The sequence below is a fragment of the Parathielavia appendiculata genome (assembly GCF_033297405.1).
Source record: "Parathielavia appendiculata strain CBS 731.68 unplaced genomic scaffold N657scaffold_1, whole genome shotgun sequence".
In the NCBI taxonomy this organism is placed as follows: Eukaryota; Fungi; Ascomycota; class Sordariomycetes; order Sordariales; family Chaetomiaceae; genus Parathielavia; species Parathielavia appendiculata.
This window is the reverse complement of record NW_026944220.1, coordinates 5010470-5023957: the sequence shown is the minus strand read 5'-3', so window position 1 is coordinate 5023957 and position 13488 is coordinate 5010470. Positions and strand designations below refer to the sequence as shown.

Here is a 13488-nt window from a genome sequence, read left to right as displayed (position 1 = left end):
CAAGATGGCGCCCGCGCAACCAGAGCTCAAGAAGGTGCGTCTCACTTTGAAGCGTGTTGAGATGAACTGACACTTTTGATCTCCAAACTGCTTTCAAGCTTCTCCCGGGTTTGATGTCTCGCTAACTGTCGCTTTGCTGCAGTACCTCGACAAGCGGCTGTTCGTCCAGCTGAACGGAAGCCGCAAAGTCATTGGCGTCCTCCGCGGATACGATGTATGCGCCTGTCCTGATTTTGAGTCAATCGCAAGGTCGTACTGATGTGCCGATTAGGTCTTCTTGAACATTGTGCTGGACGACGCGGTCGAGGAGAAGGACAACGGGGAGAAGGCCAAGCTCGGCATGGTTGTCATCCGCGGCAACTCGGTCGTCATGCTGGAGGCGCTAGAGCGGATCGGCGGCGACGAGCGGGGTGGGCGTTAACGACGACGCTGTCGCCATGTTTTACCCGGCCGGCGTGGATGGGAACGATATCAGATCAGCAACGTTCGGCCGGGGATCACGACTTCCTTCATGATGGATACTACGGGAACGTCGGTTCGGGGGGTCAGGCGTTCATGCTAGGCAGAAAAAACGGGCTGAGAGGACAGGTTCGGCAGGACATTTTATTGCCGACGCAAAGATACCCAACATCCAGAAAACTACCTCTCCTGCCGCCACGCCTTCTCGTCATATCCGTCCATCATACCGCCGCCGTAAGCTTGGACCCAGCCCCGAACGCCGCCTACCATAACTTCCGACTTCAGATCGCCGCCGGCTTCGTTTACATAGTCCTGCAGCCAAGCAGCGCAGCGGGGACCACGGCCGAGGGAAGAACCTTTAGGGAGGAAGGAAGGGTCATCGTTAGCTTCAGAGCGGCCTGACTAGAAAAAATGGGACCGGGATGCAAATTCACCACAATAAAAGACGACCCTCTTGATGCCCTCCTGCTTGCACAGGTCGTAGAGTTTTTTTCGTGTTGGGTAGAAGCTATGAGCTGGCAGGTTCATGGCCCCGCGAATGGTGCCCCCGGTGCAGTCGGTCCGGCGCGCACATCCACCAGCAGGAAGTCCCGATGCCTCCCTTGGGCGACCTGTTGGTCCTGGAGCAGCCGGAAGACGTCCTCTGGGTCAACTCGAGCTGCGATTGATTTCGGCTCGGGGAAATCCGCCCACCACGGGGTGCCGTCTTCCCGTTTGGCCATATTCAGGCAATGTTCGTGTGCATGCCCATGCCTGCGGTCATTCCGGTGATGGGGTGAATGATGTACTGCCATTGGATATGCCGGTGCACCTTCGCGGGTAGGTTGTGATGAGAACCGTGGAAAATCAGGGTTGGTTGACGAAGAACGGCCGTGAACTTCGAGCTGCAGTACCTGTTTTCAGTCCGTACTTGGGATCTCTCAGTAAATTGCGCTCCGCCCATGTCAAAGGTTGGGCCGCTCACCTTTTGATCGCCCCCGTCGATGCTGAATCAGTTGGTCCCCCGCCCGTCAACTTGAATCCCGGAGCAATTAATTAGTAGTGTCAAATCATGTAGTGGCCCGCCCGTTTTGCCGCACCAGGACCACGTTGATCCACACTGTTACTTGAATTGAAAAAGGTGCATATGGATGTAAATTGCTTGCGGAGAGCCGCTGTCAACCTCAAGGTACGCCGACACTACCATGCCATCCTGACAGCCGGTTTACCCGCAGAGAACACCAGTTCTTTACCCGGCACGGAATATAGCGACCAAGCCCAAGGCCTTTAAGTTGAAACCCGAAACGTCGCTAGATGGAGGATAGGAATGGCCCTTGATCAACAAGGGCTATTTAAGACAACTTCTGGGTCGGTTGAGTTTCCTTAGAAGAGCAAAATTCAATGAAATCACGATGCTCGAGTGTATGCCCAAGTCTGTAACTGCGCGTCTGGCGTCACGGATCAGGCTCATCTACACAAGTACGATCCCCACTCTATGAGTGACTCAATCCATTTTGAACTCAAGGCTTTCAAATAGACCCGACCCAGGGTAACTGGCCATCGAAAGTCGACAGGTACTGCAATAGAACAATGGGAAAGCCCTCTGGTTGCCAACTGACTCACTCCCAGGTACCTTGTTCGTCCTACTCCTCGTACTCCTCATACGCCTCCTCCTGCTCCTCCACATACTCCTCATATTCTTCCTCATATTCCTCGCGCGCCTCCTGCAGCTCCTCCAGGTCGCTACTACTCGCCGACGAGCTCGCGGCGTCCTCGAGGGCCTCTTCGTAGTCTTCGCGGGCTTCCTGCAGGGACTCGCGGTCGCTGCTGTCAGGAGAGGAAGGGCCCGGCGGGGCGGCAGTGTAGTAGTAATTGTTGGTTTCATACACCACGACGGGAGCGGTGGCGGGGGCGGGAGTGGGCGCGTAGGCTGGGGCGTAGGCTGCTTGGTTGCTGCTGCTTTGGTGGTGCTCGTCATCGGAGGAGTCTTCAGCTGCGCAGGAAGTTAGAGCTAGCCGTTAGAGAGGGGCGGGGGGGCTTGTCTGAATGCGTTGTGGGGAGCACAGGGAGGGGGATGGCTATCATGGCTTACTGAGCTCGTGGGCGATGACAGCACCGGCTACGGCACCGACGGCCAAACCGCCGGCGGCACCCAAGAGCATACCGCTGTGGCCCTTCTTGTCTTCCTTGTGGTCCCCGCGGTATTCCCCGTGGCCCGTCTGATCATAACCGCCAGCGGAAGGGACGCCATGACTGTCATAGCCAGGACTAGGGGCACCGTAAGGCGTCTGCGGGCCGTATCCGCCACGGTTGTCTCCACGGTAAGCTGAATGGTCGAAGCCGGGCGCTTCCCACTGCGAGCGGCCTGTGGCCTCCTCTACATCTGCAGCCGATTGGGTTAAGAAAGGTATTGATGATGATTCATGAGCAACCCTTGGATTGCAAACTTACAGTACCAACGTTGATATTGGTCATCCCAGCGCGGGGTCCAGCCAGAAGGGATTGGGGGCTTGTCGGAAGGGGGAGTGTAAGTTGGCGGCGGGCGAGGACCCGGCTCGGTTGGATAGGCAGACGGGGTGGTCTGGGGCGGGGGGTGATAGTTGGCCTGAGGCTGGTAGGGCTGATGGCTGGGCTGGCCGTATCCTTGGGCCTGGTACTGGCCCGAGCCGTCACGGCTAGAACCGCTCTGCTTAGAGTCGGATCCGAGGCCCAAGCGACCGAGGTCATCGCTGAGGCCGTCGGCGAATTTCTTGAGAAAAGACATGTGGTGCGGTTTCTGTGAGAAGGGAGCAGAAAAGACGCTGAAATGCCCAACAACTGCGGAAGAGAGACACGCTTTTATTGTTCAATGATGAGTGATGCCCATGTCGGCTCCCTCCGGCAATCTGCACCCCGGAGGACCGACGACGCATGACCCACCATGAATTATTGGAGATGTGGTGTCTTCCTGAGGACGTACTTGCCTTAAACCAAAAACTAGTTGAAGTTAATCCAATAAGAGGCTTGAAGGTTCACACACTGCAGTTCATTCTGTTGCCATCATACCGCTGAATTGGAAGCAGCAAGCGCTGAGTGAACCCAGAGTTGATGAAGATGTGAAGCAGAACAACACCTGTCTTGGCGCTGGCGGCACGCTAGCTTTAGTGGGTTAGCGGGCTGCTCCTTGGCCCTTGGAGTCCACTGAGTCGATTCCGGGTCCAGGCCCAAACCCCACCCCAATCCGTCCCATTTCCATACTCAGCTCCTCCTGTTGCTCCACCATTTGTATGTATCAAGCTGCTCAGCCGCTTTGCCGCTTTGCATCCCACTGCGGGCCACCGAAGCGGCTGAGCATTGAGGCAGCCGACAACAAACCATCATCAAAGACATCAACACGTTTCGGATTTCGGCACATTCACTCCCAAAAACCAGTTGCATCCCCAGCTTGCGACTCCCACCCTTTCTTCCTTTATCCCCCACCACACGCTGTCATCTCTGGGCGCCGCAGCACAACATCATGTCGTACGGATATCCCGGGCAAGGCTACGGGGGCCATCAACCGCCTGCCCCTCCCCCGCAGTACGGCGGCTACAACCAATATCCCCCGCCCAGCCAAGGATACGCACAGCATCCGCCTCCGCCGCAACAACCTGGCTACGGCCAATATCCGCCTCCGCAACAGCCGGTCTACGGGCAGTACCCACCTCCGCAACACCAGCAGGCCTACGGCCAGTATCCGCCTCCTCAGCAGCACCAACGCCATTTCCAGCCGCCTCCGGGACCACCGCCGCAGGGCTACGATGCCTACGGTTACCCAATCGGCCACGGCCCGGGCTACGGCGGTTCGGGACCACCACGGGCCGCCCCGCCTCCGCCCTCCGGTATGCAGCAGTTCGGCCACGGCGCGCCCCAGGGCTACACCTTCCAGTACTCCAACTGCTCTGGTCGGCGCAGGGCCCTGCTGATTGGCATCAACTACTTTGGCCAGAAGGACGAGCTGCGCGGCTGCATCAACGACGTCAAGAACGTGTCGGCCTTTCTCATCGAGAACCACGGCTACCGCCGCGAGGACATGGTGATCCTGACCGACGACCAGCCCGACCCGGTCATGCAGCCGACCAAGGCTAACATCATCCGCGCCATGCAGTGGCTGGTGGCCGGCGCCCAGCCCAATGACGCCCTGTTCCTGCACTTCTCAGGCCACGGCGGCCAGACCCAGGATCTCGACGGCGACGAGGAGGACGGCTACGACGAGGTCATCTACCCCGTCGACCACAGGACCGCCGGCCACATTGTCGACGACGAGATCCATCACTACGTCGTCAAGCCGCTGCAGGCCGGCGTACGCCTGACGGCCATCTTCGACAGCTGCCACTCGGGCTCCGTCCTGGACCTGCCCTACCTCTACAGCACCAAGGGCGTGCTCAAGGAGCCCAACCTGGCCAAGGAGGCCGGCCAGGGGCTGATCCAGGCCGTCGGCCACTACGCCCGTGGCAACGTGGCCGGCGTCGCCACCACCCTCTTTGGCTTTGCCAAGACGGCCTTGAAGGGCAACGACGCCTACGAGCACTCGAAGCGGACCAAGACATCTCCCGCCGACGTTGTTATGTGGAGCGGGTGCAAGGACGTCCAGACGTCGTGAGTACAGCAGTCACAAACGTCGTAGAAATCGGGGTAACTGACCGGGATTAGGGCCGACGCGACCATCGCCTCGCAAGCCACGGGCGCCATGTCGTGGGCCTTCATCACGGCGCTCAAGCAGAACCCGCAGCAGAGCTACGTGCAGCTGCTCAACAGCATCCGCGACGTGCTCCAGACACGGTACACGCAGAAACCTCAGCTGTCGTGCAGCCATCCGTTGGGTGCGTCACCTACTCTATTATTTCCCTTTTTCCTGTGCGTCCGGTTGCTGACTCTAGTTCTTGGTAGATACCGATTTGCTTTTTGTTATGTGAGTCGGGTCTCGGAAGGGCGTCGGGTCCCAGAAGGGGTGTGGGGTCTCAGACTCGGAGGGTAGCGGGGCTTGGATACGGTTCGGCTGGCGATCATCTCAAGATTGGTTAACTTGATCTGTCTCTCGCGATCAGACTGCGGGATGTGCTGTTGATATTGGATACAGCAAGTTGCATGTTCTAGGGTCGTGGATCGTGACACGAGCTAATGCTGTTTTTCAACTTGGGTCGAGCATCCCGACGATCTCAAATCTCACCCTAGCTGGTTGATGATGTTGCACAGCAGAATCCAATAAGGGTTGTCGATGAAGCCATGGCGGCATCGCAAGGGTATTGTACAGCAGGAAAATAGGGGTATCCTCCCGAAATGGATCTCCAAGCACTCCGAGTCGTCGTTTTCCGCCCACAACAACTGGTTTGCCTCCCTCAGCGGCCCTCATTCATTAGAACTACAGCAGACGATGGACTGATTCCCAATCCTTAGTTACGTATCCAACCATCGCCGTCAACCCCAACCCCACATACAACCAACTTCCAACTTCCCCATCAAACAAGGTCAAGAGAAAATACGGCACTAGTACGCGAACCCCAGAACCCTCCTCAAAATGATCTTACTTCGTACGCTCCTCCTACCGACCGCCGTGCCCTCCGCAACCTCACCACCCGGGCCACCACTCCTCCTCAGAGTGGTGGACCCCCCCCCCTTCATGTTAGTAGTACTTCCGCCAAAGCTGCTACTACTACTATTGCCGCCACCGTTGGAGGAGGAGGAGGAGCTCTCCAAGCTGCGCCGTTCCCGCACATACTTGGGCCACGTATTCGTCAGGACAAGGTACTTGATACTTGCCTGTGCCGCGTCGAAAACGCTTGAGTCAAAGGCCGGCGGGATGCCGGCTTGATAGAGCGGGTAATAATACCTTGAACCTGGAGAAAGTGCCGCCGGTTTGGTTCTGGCTTGGGGTTGGAGGATGGCCAGTTCCGAGGCGGAGTCGCGCGAGCTGCGTTTTGCGGAGGTTAGGGTTCCACTGGTTGCTGTGGCGGCTTGAGGAAGGGGGCTGATGTCGACGAAGGAGGTGACGGCGTCGATTGGGGCCAACATGGACGCCGCCGGAGTGACGGACGCCCGAGCCGCGCGCTCAAAGATGCCCTGCAGCTTGCGCAGGTCGGTCCCGGCGATGTTGATGGGGAACTCGGCGTCGCGGGGCGAGATGAACTCGGTGTAGATGCGCAAGGCGTGCGTGAATTGCATGCGAAGAACTGTGTCTGGGACGGCCGTCATGTCACGGCTGCGGAGTAAGTCTGGCGGGAAGGTGGCCTTCCACTCAGCCACGGCCGTCAGGAAACCAATGTTCTCGCCTGAGAAGTCGCGGCGGGCCGAGAACTGGCGCAGCGGCTCCGGATTCTTGTCCAGCACGTGCTCCAGGGCCGCCATGGTGAGCACGCTCTCGTCGGGGATGCCGCTTAGGTTGGGCTGGCTGTTGTTGGCCTCGAGGCTGGGCAGCTTCTTCCACGAGTCGAAGCGTGTATACTCGCCGACCTTGGTAGAGGTCGGGCTCAGGGGTGGCGCCGAGCTCTGGTCATTAGACGTCTCCGTCTTGGACCCAATCAGCGTCTTGGATTGACAATTGGCAATGGACTCGAGTGTCTTCTGGCGGAGGTTCTGGTGCTTGCGGACCTGCCAGCAGGGCACGAAGACGGTGTAGATTTCAATGACGAAGATGGGCAGGGCGGTCCTGTTTAAGTCAGTACGAGACTCTCAAACGATCCGGAGTGAGGCTTTCCAGACGTACCATTGCGGCGGCAGGAAGTAGCGGTTTACGGGTGCCATACCGGGTACGTAGAGCGCAATGAGCCACATGGGGGCTGCCGGAAGTCTAATGTTTCGTTTCAGTCAAGTACCTTAGTTTCTCGTGAGCTTAGAAGGAGCAGTCGAGCAGCATACCCAGCAACGCAGCAAGCAATGGTCTGATGCTGCCACCCGTGGGTGTCATGGATCCCGCGACAGCGCCAAAGGATAATGGGTGCAATGATCCAGGCCCAAACAAACTGCCAAACGATGGACGGCCACCTGTGGAGAGAGTCAGTTTAGGTCGTCTTCACTAGTTCTGGGGTGGAAAGATGCCTACCACTCCCAGCCCCTGCCTTGCTTCATGGCAATCTCCATGGGCAAGCTGCCCGCCACCTCGGTGCCGGGGATGCCGAAATCGGGGTGGAACTTGCGTGAGATCATGTAGATGATGACTACCACAAACAGCTGGATATGCGATTAGACAGAGGTGAGGGATCAAGGGATATGAGTGTTTTACTTGCACAGCCATGCCCAACGTGACAAAGACAAACATACGCTTGGTGTAGTCTTTCAGGAGCAGGCGCGGAAGCCAGATGGCCTTCTGGAGCAGCTGCTTCTCATCGTACTGCGTCTCCATCTGGCTTAGGGGCCGGGCGAAGCGGCTCTGGGCCCTGGCGACGTGGAGGAACTGGCTGTTGCCGGCCTGGAAGAGGGCGATGCCAAAGGGATACCAGATGCTCATGATCCAAAACTCAGCCACCTCGGGGGCGAGAGGGCCGACCGAGTAGCCGATCTGGACTGTAATCCAGTAGAGATGAAGCAGGATGATGCTGGCAAAGGTCAACGAGAGTCCGCGCAGCCGGAGGGTCGGTGTGTTGCGCTTCGTGTAGAGGAACGTCATGCCGCCGAGCAGCAGGACGGTCCAGACGGCGCCAAACGTAATCCACCAGACGCCGATGGCATCAAGCCGGGGCTCGGGCTTGGTGTCTGGCGTTGTCCCGATCTCGGACCCCACCGTCTCGGCGGATATCCCGGACTGGGGGAGCAGAATCATAACGGACGGAGATGGAAGCACGTAGGTAGATTCTGCTTGTCGAGAAACCATGCCACAAGACGGAGGAAGAGAGGATGACTTGAAGAAGTCCGGCGAGGGAGGCGGACGGACTTTTTGAGTCGTGAATTCGTGGGCAGCACGCGGTCAAGGCATGGAAGTGAGTTGAGACCTCCCGGGGCAGACAGATGGCTGATCGGGCTCGAGCACGCCGGAAGACATGATGTGCGCCCGAATCGCACGAGGGCCGAGCTGAGACCTACATGTACCTAGTAGTATTTACCCTCCATGTAGAGATGGTGGCGACAAGCGATGGCAGGAGTCAAAGTGTGATCCATGGCAATGGTCATATCGGGAGGGCACGGTGCGCTTCTCATGTCGCACGCTGCAATCTGTGGCTTTTGTGTGAGACGCTGGGGCGTTGCCGATCTGTCGGACACCCCAGTCTGGACTGGGAGCGTAACTGAGCAATCGTGATTGATGGCCAACTAGACGAACAGCAAAAGCATCAAGTATTCCGCGATCGGCGAGGTCCCATCTGGCTTTCGACCAGCTAGATTCGCCATGCCCAGTCCTGTCCTACCCCTTCTCGCAAGCCACAGTTCCCCAATAGTTGTGTAAGTGGTGACCCTATAAGACATAGAAAGAGGAAATTGCTTTTTACTAGTGTTCCGCCTTACAATCATCAACATGTGCTACAATCCAACCCGGCTTGTTTGGCATGAAGTCATCTCTTCATGCGCGCCCTGCACGTGGCTTGGTCCAATCATGCGAAAAGAAAATGAGAGAAAGGACGGAGAAAGAGAGAAAGAGAAAGAAGGATATAGCCCATTGACGTAGCGAAGGGGAGAAAGATCGAAATAAAACGTAAAGGCGAGAAAAGGGAGACTAGGTGAGAGAGACAGGAAAAGAAAGCTGAAAAGTACAAAGAGAAAGAAAAGATGAGAAGAGAAGGGATCGAGATATGATCTCATAGCTAAGTCTATTCCTAAAGTCCACTAACTACCTCTTCGCAAGTAACGAGATCAAATTAGGTTACGAAAAGAGGTACCCTGCGCAGGATTGGAGTGTGCATGTGAGTGACCTAGCACAGCAGATGTGGACTCAAGTTCGAAAGACACAGTTGTCAACTCCATCGCCCTGTCCCTGATATCTATGTTGTTTGACAATCACGTAATGCAACTTGTGCTAGTAACATCCGTGGACCTAGGATTGCCCCTGATTGACCAAAGTCCGCGCTAAACATAATCATCAAGCAGATTTTCGATATAGCTAGGGGCAACATTCAAGAAGCTCATTGTAATTGTGTTGTTCACCTGCAAGTATATGTTCCAGTCACAGCTCTGAGTCGCCTGTGACCCGGTTTGGCAAGTGCCTGACTGCACATGTGCTTCACAGACTACAGTCAATGGCAACGCCCGCATCAAAGCTGCAGGCTTCCCTATAATTTCAATATCCAATATGGATGACTCAATCAACGACCTGTCGGTCCTCGATTCTGAGCGCACCAATGCTGTTCAGCAGGCTCTGGGCCGACTTCTTGCTATGGAAGTTGCCGAAGCCAGCTACTCCAACATCCTGGATGGACTTCCAACCATCAAAATTTGGCGCGAGTCCCATCTTAAGCAGCATGGGCACCCTGTCTTCGAGTTAAACCATAGATCGCTGTGTCCTAGGATCGTCGAAAGAATTCGGGCCTTCAGACAACATTTTAACCCTTTGCAGCTGTCCTTTACCCCTGCCGTAAGTACCGCGGTCACTCGGGCTTCCTTTGAATCTTCAATTCTACCCTGCTGGGGGAACTCCCTCTCTAAAGTCCGCATCCTATATTCTGAAATGTCTCAGCTGCTTTCCGCCTTTCAGCAATCCCACGGAGGCACCAAACAATTCGAGCTCAAACTTATCGAGCTCCACGCCGTGGCGTGCCATCAGATTGCAGTGTACTTGTATGGGCTCGATGAGGGAGCTCACAAGCACCGCGTTCACCAAGAATGACGAGACCAGCAGCTTGGAAAGGCAGACGACTATTTTGGACCGACCCCCTTTTGGGTCCGCTACAGACATCGACCAATATCCGAACGGCGTCGCCGATATGGTCAGATACTGGGCCGGGGCTAGAATTTTTGGTGGTGTTGTCCTCTTCGACCGCGGACCTTCTGGCACAGAGGCGAGTCTTGTGCAAGCCAACTGCGAATGATGACACCAGATCTTATTGCGGCTAACTCTCCACTCCAATATCAGGACCTTTTCTTGCATCCAGGCTACATGCGCGGACCACATACTATCTTCCCTCCAACATCAGTGCAGTTTACATCCCTCATAGACTTCCTACTGGGCCCAGAGCGGACAACTCACTCAGCATGCCCTATTCCCATTCGCGGCACGACCGAGAACATATGATGATACGATCCATGGGACTCGATGACTTACATCTTTCGCAACCACCACGAACGGAAGCCTTCAGCCGAACAGAAACCGAGCCACTGCGTGACATCCGCGATTGACTGGCCCGAGTTGGGGGGATGATTCCTGGTGACTCTGCGCGAGTACGAAGCAAACCAGGACGAAACTGTTGACCAGGCCGAGGTCGAGGCGATCTATGAGCGGTTGAAGCGGATCACTCCTTCTTCGCCGCTTTGGCCGAGGGGGAGGGACCCGGGGCCACTCTGAGCTTTGGTATTGTGTATCTGAGTGTCCGCAACTGGTTTTTTTTTCAGGGTGGAAAGACAGCGTCAGCCAGGGTGAGAACCTTACCAACCAGACATCCTTCCTTTCATACGAGAGCGGATATTTGGCCCTGACGTCAGACGTGTGCTCGCACGGCTGGCACATAGATATTGCCCAGTAGTATGGGAGTCTAGCATTAGATCTTGCTGTCACAGGTATTTGAGTGCCGATCCAATATGGATAAACTGACTGCATCATGGGTTACAATCAAGGAACTCCACTGAGCCAGGATTGAGGTTTAGCCACCCGGGCGACGGGACTCTCGGGGAATAGTTCAGATCCCGGCCTCACATGGAGTCCCGAACGGATATAGCCTGACAATCTCCTGCGTTCCTTGTGCCAGCACGCTGTCCGGGCGGGCCAGCATCTTCAATCGCAGGAAACACAGAGCCTAATCCTTGCCCATGGGGCCCTTGCCATACATCCTCATAGCTGCCGCGCTCGGCAGCGCCGCCGCCATCCCCCTGGAACCCCGGCAAGGCAGCAACAGCACAATCCAATGCGCGCCAGTCCCCTCCCCCTTCCCAAGCTGGCAGCAACTCCCACAGCAATCCACCCTACCCGACCCTTTCCTGCCGCTCAAGTACACCACACCAGACAATGCGCGGGACGCGATGGCGGGCAGGGGCCAGGGGCGGGTACAGACACGCGACGAGTGGTACCAGTGCCGGCAGCCCGAGATCGTGCAGATGCTGCAGGAGTACCAGTACGGCTATTACCCGGACCCGAGCGAGGAGAAAGTGGCGGCCACGCGGAGCGGCGGCAACACGCTCAACATCGAGGTGACGGGTCCCGGAGGCAAGACGGGCCGGTTCAAAGCGACCATCACGCTGCCGTCCGGCGCGTCGCCGGCCAAGCCTGCGCCGGTCGTGATCAATATCGGGGGCATGCAGAATCAGCCGTATCTGAGCGCGGGAATTGCGATTGCGCAGTTTGATTATACCTCGGTTGCGCCGGATAGCAATGCGAAGACGGGGGCATTCTGGATTATCTACAAAGGGAGGGATATTGGTAAGTACTACCAACTGGCTTTTGCTTGCTGGCTTGGAGATGTGCGGTACTCACCGCATGCGCAGGGGTGTTGACAGCGTGGGCCTGGGGTTTCCACCGCACGCTCGACGCCATCAACATGACGGTGCCCGAGATCGACGCGACGCGCGTCGGTGTGACGGGCTGCTCGCGGTTGGGCAAGGCGGCGTTGGCAGCTGGGCTGTTCGACAAGCGCATCACGCTGACAATGCCCATGTCATCCGGGGTGCAAGGGCTGGGTCCGTATCGGTACTACAGCATGAGCGGCCAGGGCGAGAACCTCGAGAACAGCAAGCAGGGCGCCGGCTGGTGGACCAACAGCAGGCTGGGCACTTTTGTCAACCACGCCGAGAACCTGCCGTACGACGCGCACACCATCGCGGCGGCCATCGCGCCCAGGGCGCTCGTCATGGACCAAGGCACGGGCGACCAGTTCGTCAACAGCAAGGGCACTGCTGTTGTTATTTACCCGGCGGCCAAAGTCGTCTATGACTGGCTCGGCGTGGGAGACAAGATCGCCATCAGCGTGCGCGGGGGCGGGCACTGCGACATGAGCGGGTTGTGAGTGATACCAAACCGTTTTGAGTGAAGTCCTGACGGAAAGCAGACTGACACAGGTGTTTGATGTAGCACCTCGATCCTGCCATACGTCCAAAAGATCTTCTTTGGCACGCCGACGACCAAAGACTTCAACAGCCTGGGCTCGTATGGGTCGCCCGTGTCGACGGCGTTCCCGTGGGCGACGGCAGTTCCAAAGGCATAAGGACGCGGTTTCTAGGCACTCGAGCCGTCAGGCGGGTCAATGTTGGGCTCAACTCGGGGGTGGTGCGGGATAATTGAATCTGGAGAGAGACGGGATGTTGAAACCGAATCAGCCTGACACCCAATTTCCTAAGGCCGGTGCTCAATGAGATGTTTCTGGGCGTATCGTGAAAACGTACACCATATCCATTGGGTGGCCGGTTAGGTCCACTTGGACTGAACCTGCCGCCAACTCAGCTGCACGAGACGGCGAAGAGCTTCATAGTTGAGAATACCCGACATCTATCGCGGCTGTGATGATCCCGTACCTTGCACCATGGCGTCCCAACATGTCCTAATATTCACGCCACCCTCCCAAGACACCATCCTCAATTCTATGCTCGAAGGTGCCCGCGCTTACACCGCGCGCCAACCGGGCCACGTCGTCCTGTGCTACGCGAAGCTCGACGCCGAAATGCCCTTGCTCCTCAGCCCGCCGAGCGCGCCTCTGTCGTGCTTCGAGCCACTCGACGAGTTCGAGGCCGCCAACGCCCACTTTTCAGCTTAAGTGCACGCTTCTTCAATGCACTGCACGCCCTCGAAGACCTGTCCGACTGACAGGCTAGCGACGAGCGTCCTCTCCTCTGTCCAGGCCATGGCCTTCAGGCCAATATCCGCATCGGCATCCAGTACTTCGACAGCGGCGTGGACTGCTGGCACCGCAGCTTCCACTCCCGCCGCCTTAGCATTCAGAGCCCGGGCACGCTACCAGTCCTCAACCG

The 13488-nt window shown here is 57.2% G+C and overlaps 7 protein-coding genes across 7 annotated transcripts; 4 read left to right on the top strand and 3 right to left on the bottom strand.

Annotated features, from left to right (window-relative positions):
* Window positions 1-4: 4 nt before the first annotated feature.
* On the top strand, window positions 5-421 carry N657DRAFT_653101 (LSM-domain-containing protein; the record flags this gene model as incomplete). Its single annotated transcript, XM_062794373.1, has 3 exons — window positions 5-34; window positions 143-214; window positions 272-421. The coding sequence occupies 3 exons, from the start codon at window positions 5-7 to the stop codon at window positions 419-421; spliced, it is 252 nt and encodes an 83-aa protein (XP_062653603.1).
* Window positions 422-639: 218 nt separating this feature from the next.
* N657DRAFT_653100 (uncharacterized protein) lies at window positions 640-1181 on the bottom strand (the record flags this gene model as incomplete). The annotated part of the gene is made up of 3 exons (XM_062794372.1): window positions 640-815; window positions 894-924; window positions 1032-1181. 3 exons carry the CDS (start codon window positions 1179-1181, stop codon window positions 640-642), a joined length of 357 nt encoding a protein of 118 aa, XP_062653602.1.
* Window positions 1182-2315: 1134 nt separating this feature from the next.
* N657DRAFT_661042 (uncharacterized protein) lies at window positions 2316-3511 on the bottom strand. Its single transcript, XM_062795077.1, has 2 exons — window positions 2890-3511; window positions 2316-2821 (listed from the first exon to the last, which is right to left on the bottom strand). Exons 1-2 carry the CDS (start codon window positions 3200-3202, stop codon window positions 2520-2522), a joined length of 615 nt encoding a protein of 204 aa, XP_062653601.1. The 5' UTR covers window positions 3203-3511; the 3' UTR covers window positions 2316-2519.
* A 177-nt stretch (window positions 3512-3688) lies between these two features.
* Window positions 3689-5453, top strand: N657DRAFT_640499 (uncharacterized protein). The gene is made up of 2 exons (XM_062791977.1): window positions 3689-5055; window positions 5110-5453. Exons 1-2 carry the CDS (start codon window positions 3935-3937, stop codon window positions 5432-5434), a joined length of 1446 nt encoding a protein of 481 aa, XP_062653600.1. The 5' UTR covers window positions 3689-3934; the 3' UTR covers window positions 5435-5453.
* A 490-nt stretch (window positions 5454-5943) lies between these two features.
* On the bottom strand, window positions 5944-8212 carry N657DRAFT_610514 (uncharacterized protein; the record flags this gene model as incomplete). Its single annotated transcript, XM_062790332.1, has 5 exons — window positions 5944-7102; window positions 7160-7243; window positions 7312-7437; window positions 7496-7623; window positions 7676-8212. 5 exons carry the CDS (start codon window positions 8210-8212, stop codon window positions 5944-5946), a joined length of 2034 nt encoding a protein of 677 aa, XP_062653599.1.
* Window positions 8213-9670: 1458 nt separating this feature from the next.
* On the top strand, window positions 9671-10406 carry N657DRAFT_630627 (uncharacterized protein; the record flags this gene model as incomplete). The annotated part of the gene is made up of 2 exons (XM_062790989.1): window positions 9671-9952; window positions 10149-10406. The coding sequence occupies 2 exons, from the start codon at window positions 9671-9673 to the stop codon at window positions 10404-10406; spliced, it is 540 nt and encodes a 179-aa protein (XP_062653598.1).
* A 653-nt stretch (window positions 10407-11059) lies between these two features.
* N657DRAFT_698042 (carbohydrate esterase family 15 protein) lies at window positions 11060-12728 on the top strand (the record flags this gene model as incomplete). Its single annotated transcript, XM_062797331.1, has 3 exons — window positions 11060-11947; window positions 12013-12526; window positions 12596-12728. Exons 1-3 carry the CDS (start codon window positions 11341-11343, stop codon window positions 12726-12728), a joined length of 1254 nt encoding a protein of 417 aa, XP_062653597.1. The 5' UTR covers window positions 11060-11340.
* Window positions 12729-13488: the final 760 nt, after the last annotated feature.

Excerpts from the sequence above, each read along its gene's own strand:
- N657DRAFT_661042 (XM_062795077.1), bottom strand. The coding sequence starts at position 3,202 with ATGTCTTTTCTCAAGAAATTCGCCGACGGCCTCAGCGATGACCTCGGT. Across the intron at positions 2,822-2,889 it reads CCAATATCAACGTTGGTACT|ATGTAGAGGAGGCCACAGGC; the intron begins GTAAGTTTGCAA and ends AATCGGCTGCAG.
- N657DRAFT_640499 (XM_062791977.1), top strand. The coding sequence starts at position 3,935 with ATGTCGTACGGATATCCCGGGCAAGGCTACGGGGGCCATCAACCGCCT. Across the intron at positions 5,056-5,109 it reads TGCAAGGACGTCCAGACGTC|GGCCGACGCGACCATCGCCT; the intron begins GTGAGTACAGCA and ends GACCGGGATTAG.